At 53.6% G+C, this 22,049-nt stretch overlaps 1 protein-coding gene across 1 annotated transcript; it reads left to right on the forward strand.

Annotated features, from left to right (window-relative positions):
• Window positions 1-5,176: 5,176 nt before the first annotated feature.
• TMEM35B (transmembrane protein 35B) lies at window positions 5,177-11,635 on the forward strand. Its single transcript, XM_038377237.2, has 3 exons — window positions 5,177-5,524; window positions 8,639-8,819; window positions 10,866-11,635. The coding sequence occupies exons 1-3, from the start codon at window positions 5,417-5,419 to the stop codon at window positions 10,994-10,996; spliced, it is 420 nt and encodes a 139-aa protein (XP_038233165.1). The 5' UTR covers window positions 5,177-5,416; the 3' UTR covers window positions 10,997-11,635.
• Window positions 11,636-22,049: the final 10,414 nt, after the last annotated feature.

The raw sequence follows: 22,049 nt of genomic DNA on the forward strand, positions 1-22,049 counted from the left end.
GGTGATGATGTGGGAAGAACCCCACGCAAGCACAGAGCCAGCCCTGGAGTGGGAGCCATCCCTGACCTGCTCACCCAAGTGCCAGCAGCAGAGAGGGAAAAGGGGTTTGCAGCTCCAGACTTTGCAGAGAGGGCAAAGGGAAAATGGGCTCCAGTCTTCCAAAGTGGCAGGCAGCTGGGCCCTGACGGAATCTTTCAAAGAAAGGAATCTTTCAAAGGGTGTTGAATCGGGTCTTCAGCTTGGGGTTTGAACTCTTGCTCTCTTGTGCCTGCTCCCTGAGCTAACCCCTGGTCTTGTCTTTAAAGCAGGTGCAAAGCTTTTCTTACCAAAAGTGAACACTCCACTCTGCAAGGCTTCCTAGAGAACAGCAAGTTACCCTGCCTAAGACCTCCTCCAGGGTTAATCTATGCCACAGGTAGCAGAGCACAAGATGGCGGCATTTCCAACCTGAGGGAGAGGACAGGAACCCATCGAGGGCCGAGGAAGCAACAGGCTTATGTGCACTTCTCCAGTCCGATCCGACCAGCTGTCAAGACGACATCTAGCAAGTCGAAGCCTAATGGGAACAACCTCCTAGCAGGAGCAGTGGCCCAGAGGAATATGCAACCAGCAGCACTGAAACCCTTTCCTGGTGCTACAACACAGAGTTTGCTGGTGTGTGGGCTCACCTGCCTGCCATTGGCCTGGAGGGATCTGCCTTTGCTGCCCCAGATCAGAAAATCCAGAGCAGAGGTCCATGTCTATGTACCCAGAGGGGAAGACAACACAGACTGTGAATCGCTGAGTGAAGATATGAACAGTAAGCTGAGTTCATTGAGCTTGCAAGATGAGGAGTGAATTAGTTCACTGGGAGTTTAGTGTCTGGCCTTAAAGAAACTAGCACTACAGTCTCAGGTGTGGTTTTGCTGTATAGCAGTTTGGCATCCCTAGCATGTAACAATGGATTCTGTTCCATTATAAATCTAATGATGAGGGTGGCGGGGGAGGGGAACATCTTGTGAGATCTTTTTTCTAGGGTGTTCAGGACAGAGGGAAGGATTCCTGGGTTGTATCCCTAGCCCCACTGCTGTGTCTTTAGGCAAGTCACTTAACCTCTCTGCGTCTCGGCTTCTCTAAAATGGGGATAACACTGACATGCTACGAGGTTTGATTCAGCAATACTTGTAAACTGCAAACAAAAGTTGCTGAAAAAAGTGTTAGGAAACAATATCCCGGAACCCTCCACTAATGGTCCAGAACACCACATGTCAGCGTCACTCCAGTGTTGATTGCTCAGTGCAGCACCCAGTCCCTATTGGCATATTTCTGATCTCATGCTGCTGAAGTCAGTGGATTTACACGGGTGTGGTAACCTATAAATTCCCAGGCTGGATCAGACCCATGGTCGACCTAGTCCAGTGTCCTGTCTGAGAGTGGCCAACACCATGTGCTTTAGAGGAAGGTGGAAGAACTGCCCCCTCCCCCCAGGCAGGTGTGGAATAATCTGCCCTGTGAAGGTCTCATCCTGACTGCTGAGAGAGAGAGGCTTAAGTCCTGATTTTTAGAGCACAGCCCAAAGTCCATGTGAACTGGGCACGCTCAGCTGCTTTGAAAAGCAGGCTCTGTGCTCCCAAGAAGAGGTGGGTTATGCACAGAGCATCTTTAAGATGTGCTGGAATGTAAAGCTGTTGGCGTAGATCACAATCTAGGAGGTTATCCTTTCTGTAATCTGTTTTTAAATGTCTGGGGGGTGAATTCAGGCTGAGCATAACTCCACCCAGACTAGGTGTGTTACAGCAGCAAGATATTTGATCCTTATGGCATTTGAAATGGGCATCTTATGTTCTTGGATAAGGGGGAATTAAATGGTTCTTGCAGCATTTTAAAAATTAAAACCAGGCCTCTGTTTTGCACACTAAGCCGTCCCAGCAAGAGAATTTGGATCAAGATTATCAGGAGTTTCCAGAACCCCTGAAAGGATTGGGTTGAAACATCTTCTTTATTTAAACACAAGCAGATTCTTTTTCAGCCGAAGTAAAATGATTTCCTCAGGCTGGCTTCTCTTTATGCTCTTCTACCCTTTCCTGCTTTAACAAGAGTCCTGGGAGACCTGGTTAATGTTTCATGCAGTGATGTGCAAGGTATTAAGGACACACAATCCCACCCTGGAAGAAGGGAACGAGGTTGCCTAATGCAGGAATCTATTGTTCAGAAGGGACTTTTAAAAAGGCTTTCACAGAAAACCCTACTTGAGTTCTGCCCTTTTCTCTGCTGTATTTCCAGTTGTTGATTAGTTTGCAATCCAGAATCGGTCGGGGTGCTGTAGACTAGTATGCTGGTGCCCTGTGACCAGCTCTCCAACATCTGAGGGGTCAGGGAAGGAAAATACAACAGCCAGAAATGGGCTGTGTTTGTTCCATTCTATTCCCCAGTCCCACATGCTAAACTCTTTAAAGGAAGGACCGATGGCAAAAATATCCGTGCAGAAACCTGACTCTGGTTTGACCCAAATAAATACAGCACGAGAGCAAAGATTGCTTTAGCCTCAGGAAGGGAACTGCAAAGACTTATGCATGTGTTTAACTCTACTTATCGCCCCCTGAAGCCTTGACATCTGTAAAGGCCAGGGGCATGCCCTGAAGCTGCCTCCTTGGTCTCTAGAAGCCCAGTGTAGTAAGATCAGGCCCTGAAACAAACCCTTGTATCAGAGGCCCAGTATGAGGCCTGAACTAAAGTGATGGTCAAGACTTTGCGAACATAAAGCTAAATTAAGCTGTTAGCCAGAGACAGGCCCTACTCAAGAAGAAGGCTGCTAATTGCATGTATACATGTGCCAGGATGGCACCAGAACATCCCGTTACAAACACATTCCACAGAGATAATGAGGAAATGGCTGGCCCATTCTGAAGGCAGAGTCAAAAGGATAACATGATGGATAGAGTTGTCTGTTCAAACCAACCTGTACCAGGAAAGAGGCAGCACCCTAACATGCAGAGGGGTTGTACCTTAATGCATCAGGAGTGAGGTGTGACTTATTTGTACCTGTGTATAAGAATGCACCCCTGAAGGGATGTCTTTGTCCGGCCTAGGGGGCAGTGGAGAATCCTGCCATGGACTGAGCCGGTCCATTGTCAGGAGGCATTTTTCTTAGTATTTTCTGTAGAGTCTGCAGGAAACTATTACTGTGCTTCGTTTGGCAATAAACCTGGCTGGGTGCCTTTATCAGAGTCTGTGGTCATTGGGGGTTCTCTCAGGGCCTGCTGGGTCAGCGATCTGCAGAGCCGGGGCAGCACACAGAGGAACACACACACGCAGCCGACTGTTATCATCACTGAACAGAGCAGAGCACCACCACCAGTTTTATTTGTTTTTAAATGGAAGTTCCCAGCTGTTCAGGTTGTCTTGAAAACATGGACCCATATATTAGCAGATGCAGTGATGCCTTTCTGCATTTACACAACAGGAAGGGGTGTACCCCATGCATCAAAGACCATATGATAAATGTCCACATTGTTAACTCTTTCACTGCTTACCAAAGCATGTAGGAAAGGAGATGAGGGATCAGCTTATGAGGACAGAGATGGTTTGTCTATACTTAAAGCAGCACCGCTGTAGCGTGTCAGTGAAGCCATTACCTACGCCTTTGGAGGGTACCTCCCATCGGCACAGGTAATCCACCTCTCCAAGAGGCAGTGTGGTACCTGTGTGGATGGGAGAAGCTCTCCTTTGACGTAGTGCTGCCGTCTACACCAGCAGTGAGGTTGGCATAACTGCATCGCTCAGAGCGACGTGGTTATACTGACAAGGTGCTAGGGTAGGCCAAGCCTAAGCTTTCGTACGCTATAACTGTCAGGGTTGCAAGGCTAGCTGCAGCTGTGTCCCCTTCCTGGTCTCTCTGAATGCACCCCCTTAGGTATCAGGCCTTTTGCTTCTGCCTATCCTAGGGGTAGACAGCAGGCTCTGGGCTACTGTACCCTGAATATCAACAGCCCTTATGCTGCAGACCTGGCTCGGTTTGAGCACCTGGCATTCTGCCCATCGGGAGTCCATGCCCAGAGCCATGCAGTGATCAGACAGCCTTCTTACCACCAAAGTACTGTTCATTTTAGCAGTGGGAACAAACCATATGAGCAAAAAAAGGAGATTGAAGCAACAAACAATCTACATGTGTGTTTACAGAATCTACAAGTTCACCGTTCCCTGAAGACAACATAGGCTGGCCTCGCGTCTTCAGATCCCCCAGGGAGTGTCTATGTCTCAGCCTGATTCCCCCAAACAACTACCCCCTCTCTTGGCAGCCGTCCTTGTTAAGCCTGCCAGCATCCTCTAGGTCTCCTGGGATCCCGTGCCTCTTCCTGTCCTGGCACTGTCAAATCTTCACGTTTTTGCCAAGAAGTGGCTTATCTTGAGGCATTCTCTCCCTTGCTGGTTGTTTTTCTTACTAGCCCCTGTCAAATGAAACCCATGTGTTTGTACAGGCATACCCCAATAACCAGGCCCTGTTTTCAGTGATGATTGCAGAACAGCTGCACATCCACCCCAGCACTGGTTTTTAGATTGTGAACGCTTTAGGGCAGGGGTCTAATCCGGCTCTTTGCTTTGTATCCGTGCAGCATCTCCTGCCATGGGGATTCTGGTCCATGACGGGGGCTCCTGGGTGCTAACTGCAAAACAAATACTACTAGTAACAGAATGAAGATCTGAACACTCTGCTGCACGTGGGATTGGGAGAACAGGGCAGTGCTGCTAACACTTGTGATTTTTTTCCATGAAATCTGCAATACCTGATTGCTTAAAGCTCCAGCTGCTGGAGTCAGGTGATTCCGTGACAGTCTTGACTTTTCAGTTTAAAAACAGAAATTTCTAGCCTTCATGCTTGCCGAGGAAAGCTTGAAAACACGACATGAGAGTGCACCCAAAAGGCTCAGAAGACAAGGGGGGCGGAAATCTTGTACTTTCCAACATTTACTTTTTTTTTTTTTTAAAATCTCATTTTGAGGGGAGCCGCCCCGTGCTTTTTTAATGTTTAGTGTTGCCAATCTTCGGCTAGGTCTAGCTACAAGCGCTGCAGCTGGAGGGTAGACACTTGCTACAGTGCTGGGAGAGGTTTCCCCCCATTGGTGTAATAACCCCCCCGAGGCTGTAGCTAGAATCCTTCTACCAGCTGAGGTTGGTGTAACTGTCGGGGGGGGGGGGGGAGTTTTTCGCACCCGTAGCCAGGTAGACACACGCTGTAGCTGTCTGCCAGGCCGGGGCTCAGCCCCACACCTCGCCCGGCCCCGGGAGGGCGGAGCCCGGCTGCAGGACACACCCGCCCGCCGCGCCAGGGACCCGCCGCCGCCTCCTCTTCCGCGTGCGGCGAGCCCGGGGGCGGGTCCCGCCTTCAGCCGCCGCCTTTGCCCGGGCCCCGGCCGCCGAGCCGAGCCCGCCCGGGGCCATGGCGCTGGTCTTCCCCGCCATCCGGGTGCTGCTCGGCCTCTTCTTCCTGCTCACCGGGGCGGTGAAGCTGACGGACCAGATCTCGGCCGAGCTCTACCGGCAGCTGGTGAGTGCGGGGGCGCCGCCCCCCCCCGGCCCCGGGGCTCGCAGCGCCCCGGGGCTCGTCTTGCAAAGCCGCCGCGGCTGAGCGTGGGGCGGGCTGTTGTTTGTTCCAGGTTCTTGCGGGCAGCGGCCGGGGCCGCGCGGGGGCGGGAGCTGGGTCGGTTTTGTTTCCCGACCTGGGCGGGAGGCGGGCTCGGCCCCCCCCGCAGCCTCCGAGCGGCTCCCCGTGAGTCCTCACCCCGGTCCAAACTCGGGTGGGTGGCGAGCCCCGACCCGGTGGCCGCTCCCTGGCTCTGGCTGGGACTCTGGGCAGCCGGGCTGGCCAGTGTCCGTCCCCCCCCCCCCCCTTTAACAAGCGAGGCTCTGGGAGTATTTCCACCTTCCCCTTTTCCATTGGCACCGTGCATTTAACCCCCACCCCACTGCACCCCTGGATTGTGGGGTAGTTCCCCCCCCCCCCCGAGTTGTAAAGAACAGGAGGGCGACTGACCCCGAGCAAATGAAAGTGCATCGCAGATGCAGGCCAGGGGCTCTTCCCCATATTGTTGTTGGTGCTTTGTGTTGTGGGAGAGCTCAAGTCATGGGGCAGCACCCCGTTGTGCAAGGGGCTGGAGTAGAATCAGGGCCACAGAGTGAAATATTTACCAACCAGTGTTAACACAACTTACAAACATGTATCAAGAGAGATCAAAACCTCAGCTTAACATTGGGCTCTGCCTGGAAGCTTGTTACCTTTGCTAGTTGTGCATTAAACCCTAGGATGGCAGAACTGGCAGGGACTGGAGAAATTATCTTTGCTTTCCCGCAAGTATGTTTGTTTGTCTAACAGCATTTTGCCTGTAGTTACTTGCCCTGTTCCCTTGTCTAGTCAGTCAGTTTTCCTCTGTTGGTTGTGTGGCTTTCTCACAGCAGCAGGGGAAAGCAAAGCAAAGAAAACAAAACAAAAGCTATTTGCAAACCCACAACTGGTGGGGGACTCGGGTCAGAGGTGGCATCTGAACAGGCTGTTACTGGCGTTGGGTGGGATGGTCCAGTGGCGAGGGGTCAGGCGAACTGGGTTCTATTTCTCACCTCTGTCACTGGGGTCAGGCTTTCCAAAACATCTCAGCACCAACCGTGTGAACTGGGGCGGGCACGGCGTGGGCATGCAGATTTTCAGAGGAGTTCTGAGTATGGGCTACATGTTGGATGCTGAGCAATCTGGAGAATCTAGCGCCATCCCTGGCTGCAGGGCAACTGCATTCAGCCCCCCCGGTAGGCACAGGGATTGGTTATAAACCACAGGTTGGGAAATGCCGGGGCTACGATAAACTGATTCTACGTTACTTTCCACGTAAGGGTTGTTGAGCCTCAACCAGTGCAGTTATCGGGAGAGGAGGTGCTTTCCAGGGTCACTTAGGCACGGACAGTCCAGAGATCAGCAGGTTGGGTGCTGAGCTTGGAAAATCTGACCCCAGATGTGGGTGCTGAGCACTTGAAAATGGGGGGGCCTGATTCTGCTCTCAGATCCACCCGTGTCAATGAAGACTAATTCCATGGAGTTGCACTGGTTTTACACCTGTACAGGTGAATGCAGCATCTGGCTCACAACCCTTAATATCTGTGGCTAGTAGTGTGGGATTGTTATGGCAATTTTTCAGGAACTGCCAATATCGCTGTGGAGCTCCCTGCCAAGAGGCTTTGCAGAAACAGACAAGAGAAGTAGTAGTTAAATCATTTGCCAATGAACTTTCCCTGATATGACACAAACATAAATGAACTTTGATTTAAGCTGAGGCCAACAGGGAATAGAGGAGCAAAGAGCAGAGGTTTCCAGTTATCTCTGGCTAAGGGGCAGTTTTTGCCCGCTGGCAATATTATCATAAGAGGAGAGTTTTAGCACTGGAATCATAAACTATCCATATCTCAGCAGCAAGGCATTCTCTGCCGCCTTGAAAAATTCCACCTGTAACCTCACCTGAAGCATTGATGACGATGATTTATTAGGGTCGCGGCACCTATACATTCTGGCAGCACTGGCGTTGGCTTCTTGCATAAGAACGGCCAGACTGGATCAGACCAAAGGTCCATCCAGCCCAGTATGCTGTCTACCGACAGTGGCCAATGCCAGGTGCCCCAGAGGGAATGAACCTAACAGGTAATGATTGACCTAACATGTACTGTTAGTAATTCTTAGTCCTTGTATAGCCCCTTCCATTGAAAGAGCATGTAGCTACGCACGGTGGGAAGTATCATTAGCCCCATTTTTTACACGGGAAGTAATTTGCCCAAGGTGACCCACTGATTTAGTGTCAGAGCTAGGGAGAGAACCCAGGAGTCCTGGCTGCCTAAGCCCCCCCCACTCAATGCACTGTAAGAACCTGTATAATTAAAATTCCCTAGGGTGGTTGTGGGAAGGGTTCTTAACTGCACCCCCCACTCTCACCCCGCAGAAGGAACCTCGAGCTAGTCCAAAAGCAGCCTGGAGATGCAGGTTGGAGCCGTGCACCATGGCGTTCCAAGCGCAGGGCTGCTAGGCTGAGACCAGCTTCTTCAGGCACAGAGGGCCCCCGGCCCAGGGTTGAATTTGCTGATGGATTGAAAGGTCCGGCTGCCTGTTTCACAGCCTGGCTGGGCCCTGAGTGCTTCAGAAAGCCTGGCCAGAGGTGTTGGGAAAAGTGGTTGGGCTGGCAGCCCAGGAAAGTGGGATCCTAAGGGATGGGAAGATGCTGGTCAGATGGTGGGCGGAAGGGGGGATTTCAGGTGGGGTAAGAATTTACTACACTGCAGGGCAGATTGTTGGTGCTTAACAAATAAATATGTCCCTTCTAGGCCTAGGGCTTGATTTCTGGCAGTGCTGTGCCCGTTGACTGCCCTTGGGGGCACCTAGTGCTACTGCAGACAGGCCCTTTAATTGGGAGCCCCCCAGCTTCCTTTCTATACCTCAAAGCAAGGGGCGCCCTGCTCCTTTCCTAGTGCCCTGTGGGCTCCAGGCTGTAGAAGGGGGCCGCCCAGCTTCTTTCTCCCAAGGACCATGCACCGTAACTGAGCCCGTGCTGTGGTCTCGAATGCCCTGTCCCCGGGAAGGGAACCGCTGCGGCCCTGTACCCACTGACTGACGCTCCCTTCCCCATTCCAGAAGTCCCAGTTTGTGCAGTTCGCCGACGTCTTCCCCCTGAAGGAGTTTGGCTACAAGCCAGAGCCGGAGCAGTACCTGCAGGTGGTCGGCTGGATCGAGGTGGTGGCCGGGGCGCTGCTGGCCTTTGGGCCGCAGCTTCTGCAGGAGATCAGCAACTTTGTCCTCACCATCGTCATGATCGGTAGGTGTTGGCCGCTGGGCTCCTAGGTGGAGCTGGCCAGCGGGGCTTGTTACTAAGAGTTCCCCAGCCTGGCTACCCCCTCTCCTCCCCTTCCACTAGGGGGTCCCAGCTTTTGTTGCAGTAGCCCCAAAGTTGATCTTTTCTCCTCTGTGGTGATGCCACCCCATCCTCCAGAGCTCCCAGCCCACCCCCCAGCTCTCCAGGTAAAGGGCTAGGATTCTTTGGAGCAGTCTCTGGTGGGTGATGCCCTCTCCCTCCCCTGGAGCTGGGTGCAGGGTCCCCACACTATCCCCAGCCCCTGGGGCAACGGCACCTTGAATGGCAGGCTCTGCTCACCTGAGCCCTGTTATGTGCCTATGCGGTGGCCGAGCCTAGGTGTGACTAACATGACCCGCTGAAAGACACCCAGTGTCCTGAGCCAGGGATAGAAAAGGTCAGTCAGGTCTCTGCTCTCGGCAGGTGGATTGCTTTCTGCGGGAAGTTCCCCTGGGGCTTGGCCTGGTTGCAGGAACTGGGACTTCTAACAATTCCTTCTGCCCTGATATTTAGCCTAGATTTTCTACTCCCTCCCCCCCGCCCTCCATCTCCCTACAATTCACTCCTGTTGGCCAGCTCTCAAGCCTCCCCGGCTCTTAATTATCACTGTCCAAGCTCAGCCAATCGAGCTCTTTATGTTCCATCATTTAAATGCACCCCCCCCGGCCCTTGATGGGTATAAATCCTCGGCAGCCTCCTCCCTTCTCGCACCAAGTCTCCTCAGAGCGGCTCTGGAACAGTTCGGTGTTAATGGGGGTGTCGCAATGAAAGGTGGGCATCAGTTTAACCCTTAGGTTGCTGGCATGGTGCAAAGGCAAGTGCAAGCGCCCTTGCTCATCGGAAATACAACCGAAGAGGGAAGCTATTCTTCAGGGTGAAAGGCTGCCATTTCCATCTCTTGTCCCTGGCAGGATTCACCTAGCGGGGGGGCTGGCTGATAACCATGTGCCCAAATGGCCTGTCAGTTACAGGCCAAAACACCACTGTCTGGCAGCTGGAATCACGAAGCTGCACATGTTAAACTGGGGACCCTTGGCTTGCAATGACGGAGCTGACCTTCAGTAACCTGGCCCTGCAAGCTCCTGGGGCTAGCAGGCATCCATCAGGTTCAAATCTAGCATGTTAATAGCGTCTCCCTGTCTGCCAGGCCCCGGGCTGTGCAGGTCCGGTGGTGCCTCGTCTGTCCCGTCACAGGACGATGGACGTTGGATTCCTCTCGGGCCCCATCTATCCCAGCCCCGTGGCCAGCACTGAGGGCTCCGTGCAGGGGATTTACTGCTGCTGTTTTGACCAGCTCCGTGGCAAGGTTAATTAGAAGAGAGAGTGGAAAGCACTTTAGAGTCATGTTTGCATCCCTTTGGCCCTGACTCCATGAGGTGTTGCTCACCGGGTTGTGGTCTGGTGTGGGGAGGGGCAACGGAGGCTTTATGTCCCCTCTGGGGATGCTGGGACCTGATCTGCTCCCTCCAGCATAAATTAGAGCATCCCCAGAAGCTGATCTAAATTTACCACCCCATTTGGATAGCTCCGCTGTCCCAGAATAACAACCCCCATCCCCTCCTCAGCATGACCCTGGGGGCTGCAGGGTGAGCCCAGCAGGGCTGCTGGGCAGGCACCATCCCACCCAGTGTCCGTCCCTCCCTCCCCCTCCCCCCTATGCTGGGGATATTCCAGTCTGCCCGAGCTGGGCCTGGCACCTCAGGACCTGGTCAGCATCTGTGGAGTTCAAAAATTATCCCCCAAAGAAAACCTTCTGCACCTGATTCAGGGTGTTGCACCCTGCCTGAATCTGCAGAGTACCTGGGACAATAGCTCCTAGAGGTGTGAATTGCCCCCATCCATCTCATGGGGTTTGTTGACTCTGAAGTGTAATGACTGCGGTTCAAGGCCAGGGGGCTACCTTTTGGAGCCGGGTGCCTTGGGCTGCTGGTGAAGGAGAGGCTCTGACCTTTCATTGGTCCATCCCCTGACTTCCCCAGCATGTTTTCTTCTCTCTCTCTCTCTCCCCAGGTGCCATCTACACCCTGCTGGTGCTGAAGGGGCCCTTCGCCATGTGCGCTCCGGCTACGATCTGCCTGGGTCTCCTGCTGCTGCTCAACATACGAGGAAGGGGGGGCAGGGCCAAGTCCAAGTTTGAGTGACTGGAATGAAATGGGGGGGCGGGGGCGCTGGATTGGCAGAAAATGATGTCACCCCCCCAACAAAGTGTTGCAATGACATGGCTTCCTGCCAGTGAACTGGCTGTTTATGTGCAGTACAAACTCTAAAGCTCCTGGGGAGGGACCAGCAGGCTGACTAATCTGGGGGGGCCCTGGGGTACCTGCTGCAGGTGTGTGCAGAGCGTGGGGAGCAGCTGCCTGGCTGGAAGCTTTGCACAGAGGCTGGGAAGTTTCTCTTTCTGCCCTGGCTTTGAAGGCAGCCAGGTGGGGCAGGGTAATTGGAGCTGGGTCATGATGCGTTGTGCTGGGAACTCCTGGGGGGGGGGGGGGGTTGGAAGCTGTGGAGCGTGCCCCAAATGGGTAACAGCTGTGAGAGTTCCCACAATGGGTCACCCTCCAACGTGACCCAGGCGGAGTCCAGGGGGTCAAACTCCCGTGGCCCAACGAGCCCTTCACCTCTCTGCCTATTTTGCTCTGTCGCTAAGAATCGTATCATGGCGCCAGTGCCCCCATGGAGCTGTCTGGCCGGACCTCGGGGGAGGAGGTGGTGCTGACTCTGCTCTGTACGGGGCGGGGGCTGCATAGCGCTGACTTTTAAATAAAACCTCTATTTCCAGGCTATTTCGCTGCCATGGACTGTTGAATCCTCGCTGCTGAGGAATGGGAAAGGTTCTGGGGGTGCTAATCCCATCCTCGCCCCTTGGTGGGCAAGGCATGTGGTGGAGGAACCAGGCCTCTCGGGAGACTCCCTGACCATGCCCTGGATGGGCCATGCCTGCCTGCTGGTCCAGCTGGGCCCAGGGGAGGGTGCAGGTGGGGTGTGAGCATAGGGTGGGGCTGGGCGGAGCTTGCCTGTGGAGGGGCTATCCAATAGCTGTGACCCCCCCCTTCCTCTAGAAGTGGGGCTGGGCTCTGACTCTCACCCGGTGGGAAGCAGCAGAGAGCCCTAGAGGTCAGAGCTGGGGAAAGCCCCAGTGCATAGCTGTGGCCAGAATGATGCTGAAGGTTCATGAATGGTCACAAGGGCCTGTTCTGTAGAACTGTTTAAGAAAAAACAGACAGATTGAATTAACTTAAACAGAGGGGGTCTGCTGCTTGCCCCCTGGACTGGGTTAAGATTATGAGTGGTAAACAAGAGGAGGAGGGGATGGGAAATTAATGGACCAAAATTGGTGCTTTGGAAATTAGGCCTAATGGATAGGCAAAAGCAAGAGGCGGGACCATTCCACCCATCGCCCCTTTTGGGGCCCCTTAAAAGAGGCTTGATGAGAAAGGAAGGGACTTTTTCCACCACCGCGGCTGGGGCAGGATTTTTACTGCGACGCTCAGACCTTGATACTCCTGTGATGACACTTGACCATCTGTGCTGCACCAGCAAGGACCCCAGCCTGCTACGTGTGAAATTCTGCTCTGTCTGCCCAGCCCCTGGGTATCTTTCCATCCCCCATGATCATCCTGCTCTCCTCTCTTGGCTTTTCGCCCTATCCTCGGATCGGCTGCACCGCAGGGCAAGAGGAGACAGTCCAGCCGGCTCTGAGGAAGTGCAATGAAGCAGAGGGACCTGCCGTGACCAACCAGATGATGTCCCCAATTGGGGAGGCAAGCCAGGGCCCAGAACAGCAGCTGTCACGGCCGGCCTGCCAGCCTAAATCATCCATTCGTAATTGATCAACCACCCCGTGTCCTGCGAACGTCAACCAAATCTGTATTTCCCCCCATCTATGCTATTCTATCTCTCCTCTCCCTTCAGCGTCTGTGTGTTTTGTCGAATGCGGCGACTGATGTTACTGACTCAAAATTGACCAGAACTACCCCTTTCTTTCCCAGCTGGGAGGGCTGTTTGGCAGAATGAGACTCACCCATAATCGCCCTCGCTAGAAAGAGACGTTGATCAGGTTTTGTTATTTGTGTTGCATCATCCCTCAAGTCCAGTTTCAGTGTTTTGCCTTGTTTTGATTCTTTTCCTTTCCTGGGTTTCAGTTAGTAAATTTTTAGCCTTTGGCATGAATTTCCTGGGGTGTTCGCTGTGGTACTGAGCGGCCGTGGTCTCCAGCTACCCCTTCTCCCCCCCCACCCCCACGCTACATTTAACGCTGTTTAATGTTGGACAGTGACAGGATCATGTTCGTGCTTTGGGCCTGCAGTGTCCATCCAAATTAATACAACAGCGTGGGCTGTGCCTCAAGGCCCCTGCAGCCTAGTACAGTCGCACGCAAGTGGGGAGCCCAGCCTGTCCTGCTATGCCATCCCCTGCTGCCTCGGGCTGGGGTCTGTAATGAACACGCCTTACTGTGGGTTACGTTTCCCTTTCCTCAGTGCAACTGTGACTACGTTGGCATCAGCCTGAGGCTGTAGCATCGTGGCAAGAGTCGTGCCTGTGTATCAGAGACGTTGGCAGTGCTGCGGTTCTGTGGGCAGCAGAGCCTAGTGGGTCACTAGTGGTCAGCTCTGGGTTCAATGGCCTCTCTCTTGCCCCTGTAACTGCATTGGCTGATTCGCCCTGCACCCAGGGAGGGGAGGATCCAGCCATGGGGTGGGGTTGTAACTCTGGCTTGGAAAGGGCTGTAGCTCCCAAGAGCGCAGCTGGCGACTACAGCAGGCGCCCGGGGATGCCACAAGCCTCCTGGTGCCTCGAGGACGAGGTCTCCCGCAGCCCCTGCCAGGGGCTCTCGTAGGGCAGAAGGGGGCTCCTAGCCCTTAAGTTGCTTGAGAAGATGCAGCAGGGACTGGTTTGGGGACAAACACTTCCTGCACAAGCTCGGTCTGGCAAGGGAGGGCGTGCGCGTGAGCTGCTGGCATCCCCAGAGCTGGCAGTGTGGCCATGGCTGCACCAGGGCTTGTGGGATCAGGGGGCAGTTGCTGGCAATTCAGGGAGGGACAGATCCCTGCCTCGCTCCCTCTGCTGCACCCCCACCCAGCAGGATTTAGCTTCACCCACTGACAACCCCGCCCCCCCCCCCCCCGAGCCCGGCTGTGAGGGATTCTGGCTGTGACAGGTGCGGCCCTGGCTTGGGATCCTGGGGGAAGGGGGAGGACTGTTCCTGCTGCAGCTGCCGGGCTGGGTGGCTCTCTGGGAGTCCAGGCCCCTGGGGCACGCCTGAGGCTCAGGGCTTCCTGCTGGCTCCCCACCCCTCCATCACTTGTAACATTCCCTGCATTTTTCCCTAGCCCCGCTGGCTCCTGCTCTTACAGGAGCAGGGTTCACTTTCCTTCCTCTGCTGGTGAGTCTGGTGTTTGCCAGCAGGACGACTCCAGGGGCTGATGCCCTCAGTGTGGAGCAGAGACGGGCCAGGCTTCCCCACTCTGCCCCAGAGCAGGGCCCTGCTTGGGGTCTGACAGCAAGGTTTGCTCTCTCGGATGAACCAATTAGCCCCCTTGCTGGCGGACCCAGAGGCCAAGGGCTGTGTAGCTCCAAGGACTGAGCTCCTTGCTTGGCCCTACCAGGGAAGGGTAGCAGCATGTTGGCAGGTGGGTATGTGCTTCTCATCTGCCTTGGGGGGCATGGCATGGCCTAGCAGGGCCCCACAACTTCCTAGACGCAGCCATGAGCTTTCCCGTTGGCCCCCACAGCATGGGAAGCAGTTTGCAATGCAGGCGAGACCCCGGGGAGCAGAAGATCAGAGAGCAATCAGCCTGGGGGCGGATGGCAGGTGAGGCACAGCCACTGTGGGGGTGGGAGCCAGGCAGCAAGCTGGAGCCTCTGAGACGTGTGCTGGACCAACTGTCACAGGGCCAGGGCGTGAGAGCCTCAGAGTCCCTGGGGGCCTTGCTTTTGTGGTGAGGCGTGTGTGTCAGCGCTGAGACAGACTGAGAATATAGGCCCCGATTCTCCATTGCCCTGCCTGGGTGTGGAAAGCAACTCGGAATAGTGGTGCTCGCTTTGCACTAGTGCAGGGTTTCTTAAACTTCATTGCACCGCGACCTCCTTCTGAGAACAACAATCGCTACACGGCCCTGGGAAAGGGGGACCAAAGCCCAAGCCCCGCTTCCCCGGGGCGGTGGGGGCGGGGGCTGCCAGAGCTCAAAGACTTCAGCCCTGGATGGTGGGGCTTGGATTTTGGCTTCAGCAAGTCTAACACCAGCCCTGGTGACCCCATTAAAATGGGGTCCTGCCCCACAGTTTGAGAACTGTTGCACTAGTGGAAACAGCTATGCCAGAAGCAGGGCAGTGGAGAATGAAGCCCAAAGGATTTGCCAGGCAAGCCCAGATAGCACGTGTCTAGATAACATCTGAGACCTCAGAGGAGAAGGAAATCCCTGCAATGTACCTGATTCCCTGACTGGGATAGATTCCTTCCTGACCCCTACAGCTTACACTGTGGAGCCTGGGATTTGATTACCACCATCATCCTGCCTTGCAGAGATACAAAGGATGGGCCAAATCCTATCCACCTACTGAACACCTGAAATGCCTGCTGGAGTCAGTGAGATTGAGAGTGCTCAGGATCTGATCTTGGGTTAGTGATCCAGTCTCAGCATTTGCCTCAAAGTACTCCTGCAGCAGGGAGTTCCACAGCTTGATTATGTGCTGCATGAGAAAGCATTGGATTCATTCTGAAAATAAAAGAAGAGCCATCTTCACCCTTCACATGCTAATGTGTCTGAGTTGCCAGCACCACATCATAGCCCGGTGAGCTGCTTGGCGAGCTGCTTCTTGGTCTGATTTTCGCTGACAATCAAAAATAATTATTTACCCCCTTCTCAAGCCTGAGACGAGTATTTGTGACTGGGGCCTGAAGGAGACCATGCGAGACAGTCTCAGGGGCATACGTGCTGAAACTAAGGGGGTGGAGGGGGCTGCCGCACCCCATGGCTTGAAGTGGTTTCCATTATATACCGTTTGGTTCAATGGCTTTCAGCACCCCCACTATACATATTGTTCCAGCCTCCACCCTGCTCAGGGCCTCAGATCGGCACCTCTGACCCTCTTGCTCTTTGTTTCTGAGAACTGAGAATTAACTTTTGGGAAAGTTGTGGGCAGGACAACCTCTGAGAACCAGGTCACCTCGCCCGTTACCTCCACCCGCATCCAGTGAAAAGGCAGCTGGGTGGGCTCTGAGATCGGGCGGATGCACTCAACAGGCTCACTGAGGCATTTATTCCAGAATCCCCTGGGGGATTGCAGCCAGACCCAGAGAGAGGCACTGGTCCCCAGCTCTGGACATTTTGCTGCTCCTGAAATTCCCAGCTAACCCCAGCCTCAGAGGAGAAACGGCCATTGGGAAGATGACACATCCATGGTCAGGGAGGGCTTTTCTTGGTGTGTTTCTACTAGCATTGATTATTCAGATGCCAAGTGCATGGGAAGGAAGATCTGAGGTCCCGGACGACTGGAAAAAGGCTAATGTAGTGCCCATCTTTAAAAAAGGGAAGGAGGAGGATCCGGGGAACTACAGGCCAGTCAGTCTCACCTCAGTCCCTGGAAAAATAATGGAGCAGGTCCTCAAGGAATCAATTCTGAAGCACTTAGAGGAGAGGAAAGTGATCAGGAACAGTCAGCATGGATTCACCAAGGACAAGTTATGCCTGACTAATCTAATTGCCTTCTATGATGAGATAACTGGCTCTGTGGATGAGGGGAAAGCAGTGGACGTGTTATTCCTTGACTTTAGCAAAGCTTTTGACACGGTCTCCCACAGTATTCTTGCCAGCAAGTTAAAGAAGTATGGGCTGGATGAATGGACTATAAAGTGGATAGAAAGCTGGCTAGATTGTCAGGCTCAATGGGTAGTGATCAATGGCTCCATGTCTAGTTGGCAGCCGGTATCAAGCGGAGTGCCCCAAGGGTCGGGCCTGGGGCCGGTTTTGTTCAATATTAATGTTCTTCATTAATGATCTGGAGGATGGTGTGGATTGCACCCTCAGCAAGTTTGCAGGTGACACTAAACTGGGAGGAGAGGTAGATACGCTGGAGAGTAGGGATAGGATACAGAGGGACCTAGACAAATTGGAGGATTGGGCCAAAAGAAATCTGATGAGGTTCAACAAGGACAAGTGCAGAGTCCTGCACTTAGGACGGAAAAATCCCATGCACCGCTACAGACTAGGGACCGAAGGGCTCGGCAGCAGTTCTGCAGAAAAGGACCTAGCACAGTGGACGAGATGCTGGATATGAGTCAACAGTGTGCCCTTGTTGCCAAGAAGGCCAATGGCATTTTGGGATGTATAAGTAGGGGCGTTGCCAGCAGATCAAGGGATGTGATCGTTCCCCTCTATTCGACCTTGGTGAGGCCTCATCTGGAGTACTGTGTCCAGTTTTGGGCCCCACACGACCAGAAGGATGTGAAAAAATTGGAAAGTGACAAGCGGAGGGCAACAAAAATGATTAGGGGACTGGAACACATGACTTATGAGGAGAGGCTGAGGGAATTGGGATTGTTTAGTCTGAGGAAGAGAAGAATGAGGGGGGATTTGATAGCTGCTTTCAACTACCTGAAAGGGGGTTCCAAAGAGGATGGATCTAGACTCTTCTCAGTGCTAGCAGATGACAGAACGAGGAGTAATGGTCTCAAGTTGCAGTGGGGGAGGTTTAGGTTGGATATTAGGAAACACTATTTCACTAGGAGGGTGGTGAAATACTGGAAAGGGTTACCTAGGGAGATGGTGGAATCTCCCTCCTTTGAAGTTTTCAAGGTCAGGCTTGACAAAGCCCTGGCTAAGATGATTTAGTTGGGGATTGGTCCTGCTTTGAGCAGGGGGTTGGACTAGATGACCTCCTGAGGTCTCTTCCAACCCTGATAATCTATGATCCTTGGTGCACATAGTCTCCCTGTCTCAGCAAAGAGACCCCCAGAGGGGGCAGGAGTCTCCCATTGGTGGGAGTTCCATTCTCCCAGTTCACAGGGAGGGTGGCAGGGATGCTTGAAGATCGGACCATTGGAGGAAATGGAGGTCCTAATGAACTGGTGCTGGCCAGTACAACGTACTGTGTGTTACGCTATCACTTTTCCTTATGTCTGCAAAGAAACCCCTGCAAAATGTGGCCCATACAGTGCCGTGAGCCTGAGTCTGTAGACAGACTGAAACTCCAAGAGGGATGTGAGCATTGATCACCATGGTGTGTTGACTCTGAAACCTAATGACAAATGTAAACAAACACCAGCATATTTCATTGCGGATCCTTTTAATCAAGAAGTCAGTGACTCACTGTTTGTGGGTGGAGCTTAGTGTGGGCAGAGCCTGAATAGAGGATGGCTACTTTTCCCTCTACAGCCTGACCTCTGCTGTATTGGAGGCCTTGGGGATCAGTTAATTATTTACTCTCATGCTTCCCACTCACAAACACAGAGCAGCAGGCCCAGTATTGGGTCTACGATCATACACTGGCACAGTGCCCATCTGTGTGGTTTCTGGGTGCACACACACATAGCTGGGAAGGGGCCCACAGGTTCCAAAAGGAAACCATCTAAGAATGTATTTCTTCCCTTCCAGCCAACGTTCTCAAAGCATGTTATAAACATTAACTAACTAACCCGTGCAAACCTTGATGCTCAGGTGGGGGAAACTGAAGTACCGAGAGAGGGAAGTCATGTACCCTAGATCACACCGCGAGTCTTGGAACAAAACCCAGGTCTCCTGAAGCCTCAGTGCTGGAGCCTTTGATTCAGCACAGACCAATCAAGTGCTGCACACGTATCTGGTGGGGCTTCTGGGTGTTAATTCTGAACGTCACTTTGAATGAACAAAGAGCAAAACCTGAAAGGAACAGAAACTCCAGCTTTGCTCTCCCTTTGCCGCTCGTTCAGTAAAGCTGGTAAGTTGTGGAAACTTGACCACATGGAGTTGTCATGCTCCCCATCCATCCCTCGGGCTGCACTGCACCAAATGCATGCTCCGTGGGCTTGTGCCCCGCGGGCTCTCCCACTGTGGGTCTCTGCAGGAGCCCGGTTCTCAGGGATTCCTGTTAATGTTTCCCTTGGCTCAGAGCCCAGGGGATTCAAACCCCTCAGGCCATGATCCTTGCTCCCCCCATTCCCGTGGGATGCGCATAATTCAGCTAATGTGATCATTAGAGGTGCAAACAGGAGCTTAGTGAGTAGGAACATAAGAACGGCAATATTGAATGAGACCAAAGATCCATTTAGCCCAATATCCTGTCTTCTGATGGCGGCCAGTGCCAGGGGCCCCAGAGGGAATGAACAGAACAGGGACATTCCTGTCCCCATTCCAAGCTTCTGGCAAACAGAGGCTAGGGACACCATCCCTGCCCATCCTGGCTAATAGCCATTGATGGACCTATCCTCCATGAACTTATCTAGTTCTTTTTTTTGAACCCTGTTATAGTCTTGGCCTTCACAACAGGAGCAGGATGGGGATTTTACCTCAGTATACTGCACTGGTGAGACCAATACTGCATCCAGGTCTGGGCTCCACATTTTAAAAAGGATGTTGAAAAATTGGCAAAGGGGCAGTGAAAAGCCACACAAGTTATTTGAGGGCCGGAGAAAATCCCCTGCAGTGAGAGATTTAAAGAGCTCTGGCTGGTTAGTTTATCAAAAAGGAGCTCGCAAGGCGACTTGATTACTGTGCACAAATAACTTCCCAAGGGGAAAATACCAGGCCCGAGAGGGCTCTCTAATCTAGCGGAGAAAGGCCGAACAAGAACCGGTGGCTGGTAGCTGGAGCCAGATGCATGGGAACAGAAAGGAGGTGCATGTTTTTAACTGCGAGGGTGAGTAAACGTTGGAACGTGCTGCCAAAGGAAGTGTCGACGTCTCCATCTCCTGATGGTCCAGCCTGGCTGCCTTTCAGGAAGAGGCTTTAGCCCAACACAAGTTCCTGGGCTCAGGACCGGGCTAACTGGGCGAGGGGCCGTGGTCTGTGCTATGCAGGGGGGTCAGCCAAGCTGATCTGAAGGTCTCTCCTGGCCTTTGCATCTAGGAATCCACGTGGGAGTCGCTCATCTCCCAAGGTGAGCGTTGTCCTGCTGAAGTCTGGGGTTGAGGTCAGGACCAGTCGTGGTCAGGCACTGCCCCAGGTCCAGCCAGAGGTGCTAACCCTAGTGCAGCTGGGCAAAGACATGATACCCTGTAACTTACAGTGGTGCATCTTGCCTGAATAGTTAGCCGCCAAGAAGTGTAACCAACATCAGTCCCCAGGGAGTGAATTCTCACCAGGAGTGGGGCAGGTGCTACTATTCTGCATCCCAGCTATGGTTAGGAAGAAACTTCACCACTGAGAGAAAGGGGGGCCAGGACATCTGGGTTCTGTGTTCAACTCTCCTACTGCGTATGGGTGAGTCACTGCCGCACTCTGTGCCTCAGTTTCTCCACTGGTAAACGGGGCTAGCGACACCCTGCTCTCGGCATGGGTGGGGGAGCTGCAAGTGTTAATTTCTCCAAGTTCTGTCCCTCCTTTCCATCCCCGATCCTGTAGTGAGTGCTCTGTGGTTAGATTCCTGAGCCCCACCGCAGTCCATGCCAGCGCAGACCCTGGCTTGCACCCTCAGCTGCCACGTTGCTCAGTCAGTCCGGCCCTGAGAGCAGGGAATAAAAGGGCCCATTATCCCTGCTGGTCACACATGGCTGATTCATCCCAGCCGGCACCAGGCTTCCTGCTGGGCTAAGCACTCCGGGCTAGTGTGGGCAGGAGGACTGGGTCAGGGAAACAGGAACACCCTTCACCTCCGCACAGAATGGCCCCCGGTGCTTTGTGCCCGGGACTTTCTGCCTTAGCTGTTAGGTCCCATTGTTCTCATCTGCACCCCATTCTGTGTAGATGTGCATGACGTGGGCCAGGGGCTGACGTGGGAGCCAGGGCTGCGTCCCCACAGCCCCACTTGCAGTACTGCTGGCCTCCTCAGGCTTGGGGAAGCCTTAGAAGGGCTTTTCCTCGAGAAGTCCCCTTTTACAAACATGCACAGGTGCCGTGCCCTGCCCTGCCTCCAGCTGCCACCCCATACCCTGCGACACCGTGCGGATTAACCCTTGACAGAGAGAGACGGCACTCGGGGGCGGTGAAGATCAGACGTGCCACACAGCCTAGCCGGCCTCCTTAAAACCTCCCAGAGACCTGGCTCAGCCAGACAGCAATGTGCAGCAGGGACGGGAACGCTGCCGACCCACAAGCCAGCCTTGCAGGGTAAGAGACCAGCTTGGAGCCAGGAACCTGAGCATCCCCTTTGCACCCCTTGCAGCGACATCTCATTGGAGGGGAGTGCTCAGAAATAGCGAGTTCTTTGGATGGGGCTCTCGGAAGAAGGGGGTGATTTGCTGGGTAGGGCCCAGAGCCAGTATTCCACCCCCCTTCCAAGAGGAGCAACTGGCTAGGGGGCTTTAGCAGGGCAGGCTGCTTTTCCCTCCTTGAAAAAACATTTAGCTGCCCCGCCGTAGCTGCTCTGGTTTCTACACTAACAACAGAGCATGGAATGGCCTGGAATGGTAGAGCCCTGTTATTCCTAGAGATGGGAAAGTCCTAGAGATCACTGGGCTCCTTTTTCTGCCATGTGGGATGGGCCTGCCATTCAGCTGTGACAAACAACGCTTTTGGCTCAGCGCTGCAGAACCCAGCGGGGTAGCACTGTGCAAGAGTGAGCTTTGGAATTTGTATCCTGGGTGTGGGTGAGTGTGTGAAGAATGTCTCTCTCTCTCTCCCCTTGGCCCATCACTTTGCTGCTCTGTGCCTCAGTTTCCCCATCTATTCAAGAGGGATATTGCTATATCACCTTTGTAGAGGGCTTTGAGAGCTACTGCTGTTGAGCACAATATAAGAGCCAGGGTGCATTATGAGGATCTATATTCCCAGCTAAGTGCCACTACTGCTTAGTAATAAACAATCTAATGAGAAAGCTTAGGAGGGCCAAATCTTTTTTTGTTATCGAACTCACTGCTCTGCCAGTGGGCTTGGAAACGGAGTTGGTGCATGCAGAATAGTGTAACGTGCTGTGTCATCGTGACATTTACAAGAGCACCAGCTTTTCGAGGGCCCTGCACCAACCAGTGGGGCTAGGTTCCCCCCGTCCCCCCGTGCTGATTTGTTTGGAACTCAGCCCTGCTTGTGAGTGAAGCACAACCCTCCCAGAAATGAGGGCCACCCA

Source organism: Dermochelys coriacea, chromosome 19 (assembly GCF_009764565.3).
Source record: "Dermochelys coriacea isolate rDerCor1 chromosome 19, rDerCor1.pri.v4, whole genome shotgun sequence".
Taxonomy (NCBI): domain Eukaryota; kingdom Metazoa; phylum Chordata; order Testudines; family Dermochelyidae; genus Dermochelys; species Dermochelys coriacea.